Here is a 19,031-nt window from a genome sequence, read left to right on the forward strand (position 1 = left end):
TATGCATCACTAGTTCTTGAACCCTAAATATTAGCCCAGTTCATATTAAACCATGGATTTATATAGGGTAAATCACATTCAGGAAAGGAATTGAAGAGCAGGTCTTCCATATAGGAAGTGTGTGGGGCTGCAATTTCCTACCTAATGTGGTAGGAAATGCTCGGAAGGGAGAGAATTTCATTAACGGCATCTTATTTACTTCAAAGCCCAGCGTTTTACTTGACTTTACATTGAGGATTCAGGATTTTGTATATTCATTGAGATGCAGTAATAAGTACAATAATCCCAAGGTAATGTTTCTATTTATTAATGTTGATTGCCTAGAAAGACCCTACAGTAATCAGTTATCAAGACCGGCCCAGTTATTTGTCAATTATACCTCAAGTTAAAAAAAAAAAAAAGCAAAAAACAAAAACCTGCCCAGAAAATATGACCCCTGCCTGGTAGGGCATATTGACTGACTTTGGTCTGCCATTCCCAAGAAATCTGTATATGATATTCTTTATTTACCTTCCTCTAATACTTTGAATTGCTATGGAATACTGTGAAATTTCGAAACATCTGGTCAAAGTTACAATCAGACCAATTAAGCATGTAAATGAATTGAATCATTTTTTGCCACAGATAGGGACGCTGTAGGCTGTGCTGTGAACAGGTATCGAGGTGCTGGCACAGGCAGCTTGGGTCATGCTCTCGGGGCAGTTGATGAATCAAGCTCCCCTTTTGCGTGGCTAGCTGTGATTGAAGTCCTTGAGAGCACGTTTTGAGCTATAAACTGCAATGGGGTATTACTGGCTTAAGAGGTTTCTAGGTCAGTAAAGAAGCATGCGAGTAGGATTTCTCCCGATTTCAGCCTCCCTGTGTTCCTCTTCCTGGAAAGCAGTGTGTGTTCAGTTGATTTATATACTATCATATAGGCTTCTGCATTTCCGGAACTGAACGCTCCTATGGGTAGAACAGGTATCCACTCCTGTCCCCTGATTACAGAGAGCTCCTTTCTTGCCTTTTGATATGGTCTCACCCTGTTTTTCTCCATTTTTCAGTTCCTTTGTCCCTGTCTCGTACCTTTGTTGTCAGCAGAACAGAGTTGTTAGCAGCAGGTTCTCCAGGTAATTCTGCATGTTTCCTTTTCATAATTCTGATTGCCTCCGTTGACCCCACCAAAGCCCAGCTGGCCGGGTCTGCCCCCTTTATTTGGTCAAGGCCATTTTCAGTTCTTCTTTGAGCTCTAAAACTCCATGGTTCTGTGACTAATAGTGAGCTATCCAGGACAGCATAAGCCCACAACAGATGCGCAAAGGGTTTGGGAGATGGGAAGGGAATCTTGAAACTGGGAAGGGGAGAGTGGGTCTGACATGAGTTCCCTGCGTGACCCATCCACACTGCTGACCTCGGATTTTCGAGGCTGCCCTTTGGTCTTTTGGTGACCTCAGCAAAGTCACGGTGCGTGGAATTTGCAGAGGCCCCAAACCTGAGGATTCTTCTGCAGGACACATTCAGCCGAAAGGACTATGAACATTTCTTGGCGAGGCCCCCAAATCTCTGTTCCTTTGGTCCTTTTTGTGGCCTCCCTGTGAACGAGGCGCATGTACTTCCACCCTTCCCCGGGCGGTGGCCCCGCTTCCCTCTCGCTGTCTTTGTTCTGAAGTTAGTACTGTGCAGAGTCCTGACGAGCTGCTGATTATTGCCCTGCAGGAGAGTATGCTCGTGCCTGGCTAATATGTCCAGCTGCTAAGAGAAAGGCAGAGGTTTAATCTCTCTTTAATTAAAGTTGCTGGGCTTTCCTATGTGGTAGTACAACTTTTCTGTATTTATTTTGCTCCATACAGCTTATATTTTAAAATCTGGCCGATGAGATTTGCATTTCATAATCCAGCTTCTGCAGAACTCTTAAAATGCGGATGTTCGGCAAAGGAGGCAATACTTGTCTTAGAAGCTAATATTCCCTCAGGTCTTTGCTCTTTAAAAAAAATTGCGGGTGTTTGGGCATAAGATATTACTCATGGGGCTATTTGAATCAAATCCGCTGACAGAATATACCCGTATACACATATATGTATACGTAAATATGTATTTATGTGTATGTTTGTATTGTTTCCTCCCCATTTTATTTGCTGGCATCTGCTACCAATTTAAAATGTCACAGATGCTGAAGTAAAGTGACTTTTGGCCGAAGCTCAGGGAAATGTCATTTGTGTCTTACTTTTTCCGTAGAACTTAGAGATTTCTTAGTTCTGCCCATTCCATCTGATCTAGTGATGAGAAAATCCACTTTGCGGGTCCAGGCCTTCGAGGTGCTGGCATTACAGTAATATGATACCTGATGAATGGGGGTTGAGCTACACCACTGATTTCCAGCCAGTTCCACACGGTGCCTGGTGGCTCTCAGGGTGGAGGCTGGGAATGTTTCTTTATTGTGTCTTTCTAGCTTACTAGCAAATGAAAGCATCCCTAGGTAGGATGAATGAAATAAGCCAAGACCAAAAAGCAAAGAAAACAATTCTGAAAAGGCATAAGAGGAATTAAAATTGAAAGTCTTTTTCATAATTATTGTCATAAAACCGTGGCACATAAATTTGGCAACAAAACATGACCTGCACTGGGAGGTGGCCACTTAAAGTCTTTGTCCTCCTTGGTATGAAGACCCGCACATCTCCCCACACGCCGATGAAAGGTGACTGTGCTGCTTCCTGTCGAGTTGCAGAAGAGGTCCTGGAAAACGGTCTGCTGCTCCAGACTGTGGCTGTGATGCCAGGCAGCGGGTTCCTGGCAAAGGAGAGGGTTCATCTCTCAGAAAACAGAGGGCAGTGGGTTGAGGGGAAGCTGACTGGGAGTCTAGATACTTTGGGAGACCAGAGAAATTGCCCTGTAATCCTCCGCAGGAGAAAATAACAGGAGATGGAGAAGCACTGCCTAAGGCCTCAGACGGCGATCTGGCCATGCACAGGGTCTGACCAATAAGAAAATTGCCCTTTAAACGTTTTGTTTTTATAATCTTAAATCGTAACCCACCGAAGGGAACACCATTTCAGAAGTATCTGTAGATTTGGGGCTAAAGCCCAGGGATACAGTGGGATCCCTTGTTTCACAGACTGTTCCATCCATCAGCCTGTGGGAAGTTATCACAAGTACAGAGTAGCTTGATCCTGAGGGTAGGCGCGTGGTGGAGAGGTCTGGGATGACACTTATGGGAAAGAATATAAAAATGTTAACAAGCCTCCTTTATCAGGCACTTACTGGGTGTCAGATGCCGTGCTAGGCACTTCATATACCTTATCTCATTTTGAATCTCCGTAAGACCTTACGAGGTGGGTGCTATTACCGTTCGCCTTTTACAGATAGGGACTCTGAGGCTTAGCAAAGTTGGGTCATCTGATCAAAGTTGGGTCATCTAAATAGGAAACATCTGATAAATTAATTTGCCTTGTTCTCGTAGATAAGTGGAAGCAACAAGAGGAACTGCTATTGAGTGTAATTTTGACTAACAATGGAAAATTGGTTCATGACATGAAAATTGTAGGGAAAGTGGTTACATGAAAATTTTAGGAGAAAGGGGACTCGCCATATGAGGTTCCTTGAGTACTTGCCATGTTTTGTTCTGCATGTCATGTTTTTAGAGGGACTTTGCTGGGACTTCCTTGGAGGTCCAGTGGTTAAGACACTGCATTCCCAATGCCAGAGGCATGGGTTTGATCCCTGGTTGGGGAACTAAGTTCCCGCATGCCGCACGGCATGGCCTAAAAAAAGAAGAAAAGAGGGACGTTTGCTGAATGGACTCTCAGACAACGGTCAGGATGGGGTAAGTGGGGGGGGGGATAAAACATGTGAGGTGAACAGTTGAATCATTTAGCCCAGAGAGGAAGAGACTTAGCTATCTTCAGACTTTTAAGGGCTATTCCAAGTAGCAGAGGAAGGGAAAGCACTCAGTAGAGCTCCACAGAGTGGAGGAGAGTGAAGTTGGGGAAGCAGATTTTGACGGGTGTGATGACAGACTTTCCGATAGTTGAAGGGTGGGACCAGCTGACAGCCAGTCAGGGATACATTGGAAAGAGGAGCCAACCATCAGGTGGGAGAATTGGTCCCTTTCAATCCCGTGACATTGTACAATTCAGCGTGGGCACCCAGTTGATATTCGTGCAATAGGTTTGACTAGAGAAGCAAAAATGGAAGAAGCCCTGGTGAGGGTGTGGGTTTTATTTTTAATGAAATTTATTAGAAGCTATGGTGAACATGCCTCTAAAAGCAGCAACACTTAGATTCACCTGGATTTCCTTTGTTTTAATGAAAGTACTGTCGATCTCATTGAAGACTCCCCCAGCACCTAAGGTGACTAATCAAACCGTCTCAGGGTTTGGTGTCTTCCAGGGTTCTTAACAATCCTGAGATGTCCTCAGGCTGCCTGACAGGGATTTTACTGGGGTCAGAGGCAAAGTTAACAGGTTTGGCTGCCAGGTATGGTATAAGCAGACAGAAGCGTTTTGATCCCTTTAAAAACATGTACTCATTTATGAACGTTCAAGAGTCCTTTGTTTTTGCTTCTGGCAAAATAATGCAGCGCTGCCTTCCTACAGCCCATGTTTCGTATCAAGTAGCTTCTGTGTCTCGGACCTCGCCTCCCCAGCCTGTGCTCCTGACACAGTGTGCAGCCACGGGGTCTTTGCTCTTGGAAACTCGGAGGATTGGGTCTGTTGGCGTGGACGGGGGCTGGGAACGTGCTGCAGGAGACCCTGCAGCTGGGCTGCATGGCCGAGGCGTCTGGCATAAGTTGATTGAGCTTGTCTATTCATTATTCTTGGGAAAATAAAGAGCTTTGAGTTGTGTCTACCTCACTTAAAAGGCAGTTGGGTTTCTTCTCCTTTTCCAGGTGAAAACAAGTCACCTCCTCGCCCATGCGGCTTGAATCACTCGGACTCTCTCAGTCGCAGTGACCGGATCGATGCGATAACGCCGACGTTGGGGAGCAGCAACAATCAGCTCAGCTCTTCATTCCTCCAAGTCTACATCCCGGACTACTCGGTGCGAGCCCTCTCCGATCTCCAGTTTGTTAAGGTAAGAGGAGACGACGGCTTGGCAGGGCCCGGCAGGTGGCGGTCAGCTTCCACCGAGAGCGAGAGCGTTTGGCTCCGCGGCCTCTGTGCCGAGCCTGCCTCGCTCATTTTGCGGGCGCCCTGCCTCCAGCTCCTGTGCCCTGACTCTGGCTGGGGAAGAACATCGGTCTCCTTGGCTCTGTCCAGTGAGCTGCCAAGTCACGTGTGGCTTTTTCAGGGAACGAGAGCTGGAGGGGGTAAGAAAATGAGTAAACGTTTCCAGCCGGTCTTCACGAGAGACGGAGCTCTTTTCTTAGGCTGAAATAAAGATAGCTTTGGGGGGGATTAGCTGATGGAAGCCACTTTCTAGTCTCTGTGAAATGTCGAGACAGAACTTGGAGATGGCTTATTATATATCAGCAAAAAGTGTATTGTTCACTAGAATCAACTTGAACTTTAAGAAGTGGCTCAGTTTATACTCAAGGATGGTTTTCTTCTAGAGCAACTGCTAGGGGCCCTTCGGGGGACGTAAGGTGTAATAAATACCATATGGAGACAAGAGAGCCTAAAAATAAACATTATCTCGGTTTGTTTTCTGTACCATCTCCTGGCCTCAGATCTCAAGACAGCAATACCAAAATGCCTTGATGGCATCCCGGATGGACAAAACTCCTCAGTCTTCAGACAGTGAAAACACTAAAATTGAATTGACTCTTACGGAGCTGCACGACGGGTTGCCAGACGAGACGGCCAACCTGCTCAATGAACAGAACTGTGTGACGCACAGCAAGGCCAACCACAGCCTGCACAGCGAGGGCGCCATCTAGAGCACCGGCCTCAGCCTCCGCGCCTGACCGTGAATCCCATTAGCGTGCGCTTGTGTGCCATGCTGCATCCTGCACCGTCCTGAGACCAAAGACTTTGTCCCCTTCCTGGAAGCAGCAGAGGAGGCCGGGGAGGGCAGGAATGGAAACTGGAGACGTGAAATCGACAGCCAGGGCGTGGCATTCGAGATGATGGAGATGAATTTCTTCCGCCCAAATAGAATCATGTTTATTTTTTCAGCTGTACCTTTTATCATTATCCACTCTCCTCCCTCGATTTGCATGAAGTTGAAAATTGTTGCGATTTATTTTTTTCCGAGAGATCATGTTTTTAAAAAGTGTCTTTTGCAGAGTTTTAAATTGTTCTGTCTGAACTCTGCTGTGACCCCATGATGTAACCTTAGAAGGATGGACTTGTCCCTCCAGTGGCCTTCCTTGGCCCCCGCCCCAGGGAGGGGCACCCTTCCTCTGTGCCCCAGCGGGTGTCGCTGTCGAACTTCAAGGATGAATGACACAGACCTGCCCAGGCTGTTGGCCCTGAAGGGTGGAGCCTGCACAGGGACCTGCAGCCTCTCTGAGCTCAGTGTTGTTTTAAGTTGATGTTTAACGGTGTCCCTTTCCCTCAGAAAGGTTTAACGTTTGCTTGGAATGTGATTTTGCTCCCACTCTAAGGAATTTTTATCACCAAAATGAATGTTAATGGATTTTAAACCTATGGTTTATCTTTGCAAGAGGCGAGGTGGCTTCACCCCAACATTCCCACAGCCTGGGGCCTCCAGCTCAGCCAGGCCTCTTCTGCCCCAGCTTACAGAGCGCCGTCACCCACCGCCCTGTCCTTGCTCTTGTTAACCCACGATGCTGCTACACAGATGCCAAATGGAAATCTTCCACAGGGCCCTCGAGTAAACTCGTGGTGTGGAGTCCACGCTCCTGCCCTTCCCACTGGGATGTATGTCATTGTCAGAAAAGGAGTCGGACCTTCCAGCTGTGCTCTGTGCACCCTGCCGAGAAGGCACGTCTAGGCCCATGTGTCTAAAGGAGGGAACACTGGGGACTGCCGGCACCTGGCCCCTTCCCCTGTCCCTGGGCCCACGGGGCCCAGCAGTGGCTGTGTCCCCGCCTGAGGACCTCTGTGTCTCCCGCCTCAGACGTGGTCCACGCCAGAGAGGCTGCCCATACAGCCAGGGTCAGTTTGGCCCCAAACAGGGATTCAGAAACCAAATGTGTGTTGTGGCCATTTCATGTGTGTCTCTGTCTTATTTTACTATCAAATTCATCACGTGTAGTGAAATTAATGTCAGGAGGTATTTCTTGAGTGACTGAATTCCTAACTCTTCTATCTGTGTTTTAAGTGTTAACCCAAGGGATATGTGCATTTTGTCGGCAACATTCGTACACTGAAATGACTTCCTACTGACCACAGTTTTCATATAGACCTGTCAGTCCTCGCTGCGTCCAGTCACTAGGTGAGAAGATAGCATCTTCTCCACTGGGTCTCACTGCACGAAGGGAAGCCCTGGGGCTAAGCGGCAGTTTCTTCTCCTTCCTCCAGGTAGGACTGTGCACCCCAGGCTGCGCGCTGGCTGGCGGGTGGGAGCTGCGGTTGGGAAAGAACCAGCAACACGCTGGGCTTGCCTCCCGGTGAGCAGCTCGGTGGCTCCAGTGTCATGTGCGCACCTGGCGCAGTGTTTCCCCTGGGATGTTGGTCCTGGAGCATCTTCCTCAGAAGGTGCCGTGCCCCTTAGTGAGGGAAGTACTGGTCTCACCTGGTAGAAGTCACCAGGTGCCCCCTCAAGGGGCTGAGTGGCCTGCTGCTGGCACCCAAATCAGACCACCGTGGGATGGTGCTCCCACCGCAGAGCTTGACGTTAGTGGGACCCTGTACTGTATTTGCTTTTATAAACAAACCCATCCAAGTGTAAAGGTCTCACTTTCTTAAGATGCGTCTAGCTGAGCACAGCGTCAGTATGACATGACACGGGAACTGGGATTATCTGTAGGGGGTGCAGAAACGAGAGAGAGTTCCCTGTAACAGAGTGAAACCCGGGCCTCGCTAGGGGAGGAGGCTTCTGCCCCAGCCAGCACACCACGCTCTGGGCCGGGACAGCAGTGCCATCCCTGTGGTCTGGCGCTGCTGGGCTGCCAAGCCGTGGTTCCTCTGGCCTCCTGGATCTTCTCCCGTCAGCTTCCCCTGGCCTATCTGCTTTGATCTGCCTCTCCACACGCAGTCCGTCTCCGGGCGCCTTGCTACTGGAAGGAGCCTCTGGAATCACAGTTACTGTGATGGATCTTTTTTGGAGCCCTACTGCTGCTCTGTGAATCCTAAAGCCCTTTTGAGAGGATTCCAGCTGCTGGCTCCTTGACTTCAGGGAGAAATGGTTAACATTTCCATACTGTCTTACCTGCTCAGTGTGTGGCTTTTTGAAAAGTCCTCTCTATAAAGGAGCTGGCACAGGGGGGCTTTGCAGTAGGGCTCCTGGAGGACGAGATTTTAGCCTCCCAAGTTCGTATTTATTTTCTATAAACTACTCTTTACCTTTGATTTTTCACACTGTTTTATAACAACAGGGAGTCCCAAATAAGTCCTGTCTGGTCCCTGAAGGAATGAAGGCTAACATTTGGCTACAGTTATATCTGCTTTGGGCAAGGCCCAAGACCCTTCAGATGGTAACACTCAGTATCTGAGCGACAGATTCCTCTTTCAGGCCCCCCACTTTCCTTCTGGAAACTAACTTCAGGCTGTTGAAGGAGAAATGCTGGCTCATGGCTTCTGTGGGGCAGCAGGAGAATGATTTGGGTAAGGTCTATGCAGTTTGTGTCTACAAAGTAAATGAGAGCAAGGCAGAGAAAGACCATCAAATAGTTGAGATCTTGATGTGCAGCAGCCCGTCCTCTCCTAGGGCTGCTGGCTTCGTAAGCGTGGGGAGCGGGCTGTGGAGCAGACACAGCACAGGGCCCGGGGTCCTGAATTCTGTGGGAGCTCCGTTGTCAGGCCAGGGCCTCGCACTCCTTTTCAGTGGCCCCTGCTGCAAGCCCTGGCTCTGGGGGACCAGACAGGGTGTCCCCCTCTCCTAAGCAGCCACTCTGGCATCCCGAAGCTTCCTCCTGGAGCTGGATTCCTAGTATCCAAGTGTTCCTGGGACAATCTGCTTTCTCTTCATAAATGAGGGAGACTTTCTTCCTACTGCTTTAGCGTTTCCCTCCCTTTAATTCTGTTTCACATGCATCAGGCAAGTCTAAAATCGTATGTTTAAACTCTTAGGAAAACAGAACCTTAAGATTTGTGCATGGAAACTGAGATGTTAATCAACTAGCTTAAGCCTTGGTTCTTACATAATTTGAATGTGAAAGGGCACCCCATGTAACTCTTTTTTCCCCTCCTTCCTCACCTCACTTCTGGAAGAGAGCTCAGTGCCCGTGCTGACAGTGTTGTCTTCCCCAAGTGGGAGGAGTAGGGCATCTTGCCATTTTCTAATATTTCAAGGAGCTTTTGTGCAAATGTTGAATGCAAAACTTCACACTAATATGGAACATTAACTGTGAATATATTTACTTGTGCTATCCCCAGTACCACACAACTAAAGGTCCAGCTTTTCCAACTCTAGGAAAACAGTGCTAGATACAAGTAGAACTGCATTTCCCTTAGGAAATGAAGCCACGGGAATTTGGGATTAGCAGGGACCATGAACTTCTGTCCTCAAATTACCTCAGGTTGAGGAGCAGACCTAAGTAGGCCCTGGCCAATTGAACCTGTGTCCTGGCTGGTCAAAAACAAAAACAAAACCCAACCCTGTCATCTTCTGAAAAACCAGCCAGGGATCTGACCATCTTTGCCTTGCCTGGGCCAGGAGAGCAGGACTCCTCCAGTGTTCCCCAGGGCCCGGCCTCACCTGGGCTGGCACGGGAAGGTGCTCACCTTGTTCCCTGGGATTCTAAGCAGGAGGCCACCAGGGAGGGTTGGCTTGTGCATGTCACATGACACAAGCTCCTTGCTCTCAGGAGAGCAGGAACTGTTCCCCTCTCAGCTTTGATCCCGGAGACGGTTTTCTTGCGGAGCGTTGAAGACCGCGAGGCTGAGCTGGCAGTTCAGGGAGCGGAGGCTTCTGAGGCTCTTGTCCTGGGTCAGGTGTGGTTCTATTCCAGCCTCTGGACTAGTGGTGCTTCTGTCCAGCAAGGGCATCTTGGTGGGTTGCAGGTTAGCCCAGAATTAGGAGGGATTTAGAGAGTTCAATATGGAAGTGATCTGGGGATTCAGAAACTTTTCCCATGTAAATGGATCAGTGAGCAACCTACTCAGTGGATTTTTATACCTCAGGGCCATTTGCAAATCTTTATCTTTCCACGTTTCTTTTGTATTTGCGTGGGCTGATAGGAGAGATGAGTTCGGAGGGTTCCAGGATGATGTTTGTTCATTTGCCTCGGTTTGCGGATGTGCGGGGCACCCGCGCCAACCTTGCTCGAGGCTGTGGCAGTGGGCCTTCCTCCTCCGGCACATGCGGGCACCCTTCCTGCAGGGAGTGCTTACATGCTGCTTTTCCTTCTGCCCTGCCTGAAGATGCCAGAGCCCCTGGTCAGCCCTAAGAACAGGAGGAAGATGGCAGTTCACAGCAGCTGCAGAGCTCGGAGCAGCTTTCCTCCCACTGTCTTGGGCTGGGGACCTTCTTTGCTCTTCAGACCTTTGCCAAGGTTGTCTCGGCTCAAGTAAGCTTTCTCACTGTATAGGTTAGAGCCACTGAGGTCATCTCAGAAGAATTGTTTTAAGTATCAGGCTGTACTTGAAGCAACATGGAAACAAAGGTTCTAAATGGCAAGAGAGTAAAGTTCTAGGAGTTTGTATGCCGAGGTTTATATGTACACAGATCCAACACATACTATAAGACTTGAGTGAGTACACATTTTCAAGTTTCCATACCCACTGGGTATTAAACGAATTGGAAGAATGACTGGGAGTATTGTTTTGCCTCACTTGGCAGGGTATCTTCCAGCATTTGCCCACATCTGACCAACATGGATTCACTCGAGAAGTGATTTCTTTTGGGGCCAGCTTCCTCTTCAGACTCACCCTGGAGAGAACTACCACATGGACCTGGTAGGCCTTGAGTGCCTGCCCTTTTTGTTGGAGGCCCAGGCCCCTTGGATATAAACAACTGGTTTCAGGCTCCCAGAGCAGAAGGGAGAGGGAAAAAAGTAAGGCCTCAGGACTCTTGTTCCCCAGAGAGCCCCAGCCTTGCTCCTGATTCATTACTCCCCGTGTCTAAAGTCTACTGTGAAGGTGGAGTGTGTCAGTCCGTTGACTTTTCTTGTTTCTGGAGTCCTTTTAAGTCCACAAATGTATATGCTTTATTTTATATTATTATTTATTATGTACATATGCCTCTACTGTTAGTACATCGTCTGTGACTAAGATGAGATCTGTTCTGGAGCCCCTCATCCATGGAGCCTAGGGTTCTGTTGTCTTTTAAAGTGGGTGAGAAGGAACGGTTTTGCTTTTGTCTTAAACAGGTTGCTGCTCTTACGTTGGTCCTAGTGTCCCGGCCCCTGTTATTAGGCCCACCTCTATTCCTGATGGCAGGTGTTTGAGATGAGGATGGAGGCAGGTCTTTACTTCATGGCAGGGCCTCTCAAGTACCTCCGTGAAATACTTTAGAGGTGGTTTCCTGGTGACTGGGTCTATTCTCTGGGTAATGGTACAGCGTGGCTGTGAGGCCACAGCCTCCTTCCTCACTCCCACACTCCCAAGCCAGGTTGGTGGCCTGGTCCCACAACAGTGATGGTCTCTAATTCCCACCTTGGATTGCAGAATCCATCTCTCTGGACCATGGAAGCTGCCTGCCCACCTGGGCTTCTAATATGCCTTTTCTTGGTTTTGAGGCCCAATGCCAACACTGCCTTGGCGCCTCAAATAAGACCCTGCTTTGAGTCTGATTTCCATCCTCCTTAGCCTTTACTCACTGTATCATAGTGTACATTTCATGCTTTGTAGCAGTGAAGTTTTTGAACACAGTATCCAGAGCTGTGTATATAAACCTAAATAAGCACAAATGACATGTATAGGTTTCGTGAGCTGATTGTCATAATGAATGCATTTTATAATTCAAATGATGTTGTAGATTTACAATCTCTATTTATTTTGTATCAATTTATTTGTAAATTTTGTGATTGTTTTAAAAGGTTTTTGTTCATTTCTATTATTCTGTTTAGATAAATGATTTCTGTTCACCCTTCTAGCGAATGTGTGTTCCCTCTTTCCCCTGTCACCTGTGCAACACTGACCTCGGTCCCCTGCCTGGTGGGAAAGCTGGGATCGGTGGTCGGCATGGCAACACAGCAGAGCGTTTCCTTTGGATGTACACCACCAAGTCTTATGTTAAAAGGGAAGCGGGTGCTAGAACTGAGCCTCCGACTTCCAGCCTGGTACAGCCAGTGCCAGGGGTGTGTTCTCTTTTTTGAGGATTGTAATCTGTCCCCCATCAGTTCATTTTAGATAAAGATACTGGGGCTATCCACTCAAACTGCCCCAGACATTTGCCACTCAGTCACTAATAACACACACTTCAGCTGGCAAATCTCTAAGCTGTTTTTTCCTAGGCAAGACCAGAGGCCTCACTCAAGCCTCTCAATTGGCTCTTAAAGATGAAAATGGCTCTGCAGATCCTTCTCTGCGATGGGAAGCCTAGGAGAATGGTTGCAGCAGGCACAGATGGTCCACCCTCAAGTTAAAAACTCTGGGCATTGAGTGTGGTGAGTCATGGTCAGATGCTCTTCAGGATTCAGTGGGCCTCCCACGTTCCCTAATAAGCCACATCCTCTTCCATTGTCCCTTCTATTCCTTCTACCCTCCTCACTCATGTGACCAGACTCTGAAGATCTTCCAGTCGAGGTTCATGGCCCCTCTGTGATCTATTCCTAGACCACATTCTTTTGGAATCCTTCTTCCCTCCACTCTTAGTCTCTGTTTTACATTCTTCTGAGAATTGAGCCTCTTGATGACTGGTCCCTTGTTTTTCCTACCATATTGTTTTAACCATGATGTTCTCGGTCTGTTTTACTTACACTAGTCCTGTGGATGGAGACATTTCAGTGAAGAACTGCTGACAAGACGGGCTGAGACGCTTCCTGACCTAATCAGTGCTCCCACCTCCCCAATCATCACCCCCAATTTCTCGAAAGTGGAACAAGGTAGATTACATTCCAGTGAAGCATTATCTTCTTGGGAGCCTGTTAGAAGCAGAGCAGAAAGCAGCAAGCAGTGCCGGGAAAGGAATTCTCTCTCTAGCACGTCTCCTCCCAGTTGGCTGCTGTGCTTATTAGTTTTTCCTGCTTTACTCACTTTGTCTAGATGAGTCCTGAGCTCAAATCAGGAAACTCTCCAAGGGAAATAAAGGTGGTTTTTCCTATTGTGAAGATGGGGTTTGCCTAAGCCTTCCCTCTGCATCCATGGGTTGCCCACATGTCAGTTCACTTCTCAGCTGTATCATGATAAAAGCTCTGGGGTTTCTATTCCGTCTAACAGATTATGCTCCCCAGCACCTCTTCTCGACTCAGCACTTCTGAGGACACAGATAGTGATCAGACGGTCTTGTAGAGAAAATGACTGGTACAAACTGAACGACCTTTTTGTAGCCTGGAGCTGATTTCTGAAAGCACACTTTTTGAAGGTAATTCAGTTTAATAGAGAGATGATTTCTTATTAAAGCCAAAAAGTTGAATTACATGAGACGGCTAGTGAACGTTTGGCTTCTTTGTATGATTGACTGATCTTTTTCCCTGAGGTCCTCGTATCTCTGCTCTTTCAAAAAGCCCCAGAACAAAGCAATGGTTATAGTGCCTCTCTGTGACATTCTGGTGGCATGCCATCTCCCCTGGTAGATGATTGTGAGGCCTAAGGACGCAAGGGGGAATCGGTTACAGGAATTCTTTGTCAGAGTGCTTTTCCTGCTAGGGTAGGAGTGATTGTGAAGCACTCAAACAGTAGGCCAACACATGGCAGGAATTTTAGATGAAGCCAGCTTCCTTGCCACAATTCTGCTACATCATTGACTTGAGGGCAGTGGGTCCAAAAATGAAGTTACTTGCTTCAAAATATGTATACCCACAAGTTAAAGATTACCTTTGGTACAAACCCTCTCTCAAAGACTGGACATTTAATAAACATTTTCCAGTGGTGGGAAGGTTTGCGTGACAAGTCCTCTTGCCAAGTATCTCAGGAACTTGTGAGACTTGGAAGGACTATTGCTGTCTTTCATGTGAAGACTGTGCGTGCACTCAGCTGCTTGGGCTCCAGTGTGTATGATGAGGTTTATCTTGGCCTAGACTCTCCAGGCCTCATCTATAGCCCTGGCCAGACATGGCTTTGGGAAGAGCACAATGGGAGAGGCAGCGCATTTGGGTGAATATTTGTACCTAATTTGATTCATGAACCAATCTGTCTAACCCATTTCTTTTCTAGTAATAAAATGGAGCAAAGGTATCTTATAGGAAGGAACATAAAGGGACCAGACCAGAAACTTCTGTCATTTTAAATTAGAAAATAGATTACTTACACTTGCAGTAAGAGTCAACAAGCTTGAGATGAGGTGTTGCGTGTTCAATCGGGAGTACTTTTTTCTGTTAAAGCTCTTTAGAGAGACTTAAACTATTATTTATATTTTATTGCATACCTTTGTGGGAACAAGTCAGATAGTTGTGGACTTGGGATGAAGACATCGTGTCTGAGGCCAGGGGAGAAATGGTTGAGATTGTCAGGTTAAACAGAAAAGCTGCCTTGTTCATTCTGTAAACCAATGCATTCTCTCCGTAGATGACTTGCTTTCTGCTATTCCTACGTGCTCAGCTGTGAGAACAGCGTGCAGTGCCCCACCTCCGTTCGTGGAGGTGTGAGATGGGACGACGTGGATTCCTGGAAGTCACCGGCTCTGCGTCCTGGCTGCTGTGTATGTGCACGTGCTCCCTGCTCTCTGGTGGCTGTGCACCGGTCCTTTTTTCCAAGGCTGCTCAGGTAGCTCCATGGTCTAGATTTCATTCTCAGGGCCTCCCAAAGCTGTGTATCGTTTGAAATTGTTCCATTTGAGGAAAAACTTTAAGAATAGCTCTATGCTCTAGTCACCAAGAAAGAATGTCATGAGAAACCTAAGTATTGAGACGTAAACTGCTGAACTGAGGATCTGGGATTAAGTGTATGGCAATAGCTAGATCATAGTTACCATTTTTCCCACCATCAAAGAAAGGTTAAATAGTTTCCATAACATGGAATGTGGACAAGGCTCCTAACTCTTAATGCAGACTTAGATATGCAGTTGTTTGTCTCAGGCTATTTGTGGTGAATAAGCAGAGTATTTTTAAATGCTCTGGCAGCCTTGGAAAAACTGCAGGGCTTTAAAGTTGCTGACAAAATATTTCTTAAATAAATAAATCTGATTTAGGAATATCTAAACATGGACAAAGTACTTTTAAATCTGACATGTCACTGCAAGTGGCTTTTTAAAGTGGTTGCTTAAAAACAATACTAACATGTCTAAAGGATTTGTAGCTCTAAGTTTTTCTGTTAAGACCCACTTTTCCTAAAAGCATCTTAGAAAGGGTATCTTGAAGGGCTTGTTTTCTTATTTTAGGTCTCAACAGAGCTTATGGTAGGAAATTTAAGGTCTGAACAGAACACTAAACTTTCTTGGCTTTCAGTAACTTTTCTAAAATACACCATCTGAGCTTTACCTGACCATCTCTGTAGAGAGGAATGCACAGGACAAGGCCTCTTGCAGACGCTGGGCTGTGGTCTGCTGTGCCTCTGACCGCTGCTGGATATACTAGGGTGCCAGGGGGCCTCACAAAGTCTGAAACTAAGTGGTGTTTTCCAAATACCCAGGAAGGAAGTTCTGAAAAGAGTTGGGAGAGCTTCCTCTCAGTCTAAACACCTTAGGGTTTTTTTTTAAACGGAAAATTATAATTTTATGTTTCGCTTCCTTAATTATTAGCAACAGAGAGAAACTCATATTCATGTTTTAACAAGTCCAGTTACAGCTGCTCTGAGTCCCTGCCCAAGGACCACTTACTTCCCGGCACTCTTCTAACAGGAGTAATATGCAGAGAAGCAAAGGCTCTGCTCTGGGCCTTAGACTCCTATGGAATCCTAGCTCTTTAAAGTATATTTTGGTGGTCCTAAAGAAAGCTGTAACCAGTAGTGGAATTCTTATTCCAGGTGTGTGCTTTTCATTTCTCAATCTTTGGACCCACTACCAGAGACTCGTGTAGTTGAAAAGAAACTCTTAGATAAGATCTTATGTGAATAAAACAAAACAAAAGGGGTGGTAAATTAAAGCAACATGATCATGTTGGGCCTTGCTCTAACGGGAGATGTTTAAAGGTACTATTAAATTAGCCATGTAGTTGTAATAAGTCACTCAGATATTATTTGGCTTTGGGAACACTGAAGACAGTGTCAAACTGGGCAGCATCTCCATCTTGAATGAGAATAATTAATAGCTGGGGTGATCACAAACATATTTGCTAAAATTTAAAACAGGAGCAATATCTAATTGCTATAACAATTTCTTTTTTTTTTCTTTTCTATTTATATACTTTGCCTATTTTATTTATTCATTTTGGCTGCGTTGGGTCTTTGTTGCTGCACGCGGGCTTTCTCTAGTTGTGTCGAGTAGGGGCTACTCTTCATTGCGGTGTGCGGGCTTCTCACTGCAGTGGCTTCTCTTGTTGCAGAGCACGGGCTCTAGGCAAGCGCAGGCTCAGTAGTTGTGGCGCATGAGCTTAGTTGCTCCGTGGCATGTGGGATCTTCCCGGACCAGGGATCAAACCCATGACCCGTGCACTGGCAGGCAGGTTCTTAACCACTGCACCACCAGGGAAGTCCCTGCAATAGCATTTCTAACCTAATACTTTAAAAGTAGCATAAATTCCTAACAGATACCAGAATGTACATGTCTTGATGTGACAGTGTAAAGCCCTTACACATTCAAAGTGGTGATGTAATATGGCCTTGGCTAAGTTACTGAGCTGTGTTCCCTACCTATAAAATGATTTTTAAAAAAAGGGGAAAAAAAAAAAAAAGGGAAAAAAAAAAAGCCTCACCTCGTAGTCCTGTACCAAAAAACTTTCCATGAAAAAACTGAGGCCTATTTAAGTGCTATAAATTTAGCCATTAATCATGCTAGACTATATTTCCTTTAAGAGAAAGTCAAATTGATATCACTAAGTCAAACCTAAGCCCACGGACTTCCCTGGTGGCGCAGAGGTTAAGAATCTGCCTGCCACTGCAGGTGTCACGGGTTTGAGCCCTGGTCCAGGAAGATCCCACATGCCACGGAGCAACTAAGCCTGTGCGCCACAACTACTGAGACTGTGCTCTAGAGTCTGCGAGCCACAGCTACTGAGCCCATGTGCCACAACTACTGAGCCTGTGCTCCATAACAAGAGAAGCCACCTCAGTGAGAGGCCTGCGCACTGCAACGAAGAGTAGCCCCTGCTCACTGCAACTATAGAAAGCCCGTGTGCAGCAACAAAGACCCAACACAGCCAAAAACAATTAATTAATTAAAAGAAAACAACCAAAAAAAACCCTAAACCCACTTGAAGACTAGCAGTTACTATAGTTGTGCTACAGGAAGGGGTCAAAGTCAGTATTAGAAATATTATACTTTATTGACTTCTAGAGCAGCTAACCTACCCTCCCGTGTTGACAAATGACAGTAAGAATGGAAGAAACATATGAAGGTTAAAGTAAGCGTCTACACCACTGTGAAAAATGTTGTAACAACTTTCACTGTTCCGGTGAGGCAGTTATAATACCTTGAAGTATACAGTGATGATCCATTCTTGTTCTGAACAACAAGAAGTGATTTCACTTGGGATTCTGAAGTGAATTTATCCACGTTGATGTGCCCTGTTTTTGTAAAGGTTCTGGCTTACAGAGCCCTCTTCCCGCCCTCTTATGCTTGAATTTGAAATACAGCAAGAGGATACAGAAGGCTGGAACGGGGTGGCATGAGCCACACGATATGGCCCACACTAATGAATTTACTCTGCTATGGTGTAATATAAGGAGGAGGTTCTCTTCTTTTCGGGTGGCTTCATCCTTTGTCCTCTTTCAGCTGAATTCTTTCTATAGATTTATCCCAGATGAGAAAAAGACCGTGTTTTTGGATAATAAACAAACATTTTTGCTATCAATCAAAAACATGTAGAAGTGGATGAAGACTTCTGCCTCAAAATGAAATTGCTGCAGTCCATTCCAGACCAGCCCTACCTACAGCAAGTAGAGAACACATCTGCTAAGCCACTGACAGCAGCCTTACTGGAGTCACTGAGGACACTTACAGAAGCTTGTAAAGGAACCTTGACCTTAACAGAAGACTACATTTGATAATGGAAATAATATATTTCTCCACTGATATACAATACTTATGCAATGCACTGAAAAAGATGGATTTTGGAATAAGAGCACGATTTGTACCATAACAACATTTTTGGATCACCTCTTCCCATTGTCTTTCCATTGTCTTCCTTGCTCCACTCTGAGACCCTTCACCACCCTTAGTGTATCTGGATACACTATGACATACTGATGATGAAACAAGACAAGGCAACAGTGTCACAAGCCACGATGGAGCCAGCTGCATGCAGTTCAGCCCAGCTTTACCCTTACTTTCCTCCAGTACAGACTCCATTACAATTCTGACCCATCTGCAAAGAGTGCAGACACACAAAACTAAAACAAGTATCCCCTACGATTAGAGTATTTTAAAGTCTTCAGAAACTTTCCGGATGTACCTTTGATGGAGCCCCCCCACCCCCCACAGGGATATCCTTTACTCCTGGGAGTCCTGCCAGAACTTGTTTAATGGGTGCTCAGTTTTGCTTTTCCTCCTCATTCTTCCTCTTCCTCCTCTTCCTCTTCATCATCATCTTCATCATGGCAGTGTGTAATTTCCTGGGGGGCCAGTGGGAAGAGGTTGGGGGGCTTAATCTCACTAATCGACCGTGTCAACTGGTGACGTTTGTAGTCGGTATCTTTGAAATCCACTGATGTACGGTTCCGGGTTGCAAGAGGGGACTCCATCTCATTGATATCTACATGTGTGTGTTCCACTGTTGACTCATGAGGCATCTACAACAAAGTCAGAGGTTCAGAAAGCAGGCAGAACAAAACAGCTGTCTCCCAGATCCTAAT

General features: G+C 46.4%; 2 protein-coding genes and 1 long non-coding RNA gene across 12 annotated transcripts in view; 2 read left to right on the top strand and 1 right to left on the bottom strand.

The window, feature by feature from the left end:
• The window catches only part of CNNM2 (cyclin and CBS domain divalent metal cation transport mediator 2), a 140,598-nt gene extending 128,528 nt beyond the window's left edge, over nucleotides 1-12,070 (top strand). The window contains exons 6-8 of one of the 2 annotated variants that reach the window (XM_024734965.1): nucleotides 1,044-1,109; nucleotides 4,865-5,049; nucleotides 5,645-12,070. In XM_024734965.1, coding sequence (XP_024590733.1) covers nucleotides 1,044-1,109; nucleotides 4,865-5,049; nucleotides 5,645-5,854 — 461 coding nt within the window. In that variant the 3' untranslated portion in view covers nucleotides 5,855-12,070. The remainder of the gene's footprint in view (nucleotides 1-1,043; nucleotides 1,110-4,864; nucleotides 5,050-5,644) is intronic. The other variant, XM_024734966.1, reaches the window with a different exon arrangement.
• Nucleotides 12,071-12,326: 256 nt separating this feature from the next.
• On the top strand, nucleotides 12,327-16,040 carry LOC112393043 (uncharacterized). Its single transcript, XR_003001808.1, has 4 exons — nucleotides 12,327-12,592; nucleotides 12,910-13,030; nucleotides 13,365-13,509; nucleotides 14,652-16,040. It is a non-coding gene; the product is annotated as an uncharacterized LOC112393043 (long non-coding RNA).
• A 1,420-nt stretch (nucleotides 16,041-17,460) lies between these two features.
• The window catches only part of NT5C2 (5'-nucleotidase, cytosolic II), a 98,658-nt gene continuing 97,087 nt past the window's right edge, over nucleotides 17,461-19,031 (bottom strand). For 3 of the 9 annotated variants that reach the window (XM_024734908.1, XM_024734910.1, XM_024734909.1), the window contains exon 19: nucleotides 18,729-18,968. In XM_024734908.1, the coding sequence (XP_024590676.1) occupies nucleotides 18,729-18,968 (240 nt within the window). Of the gene's footprint in view, nucleotides 18,969-19,031 lie in introns of all 9 variants that reach the window. The other 6 variants (XM_024734912.1, XM_024734915.1, XM_024734916.1 and 3 more) reach the window with 6 other exon arrangements.

The sequence above is a fragment of the Neophocaena asiaeorientalis genome, unplaced genomic scaffold (assembly GCF_003031525.2).
Source record: "Neophocaena asiaeorientalis asiaeorientalis breed wild unplaced genomic scaffold, Neophocaena_asiaeorientalis_V1.1 scaffold240, whole genome shotgun sequence".
NCBI classification, from domain to species: Eukaryota; Metazoa; Chordata; class Mammalia; order Artiodactyla; family Phocoenidae; genus Neophocaena; species Neophocaena asiaeorientalis.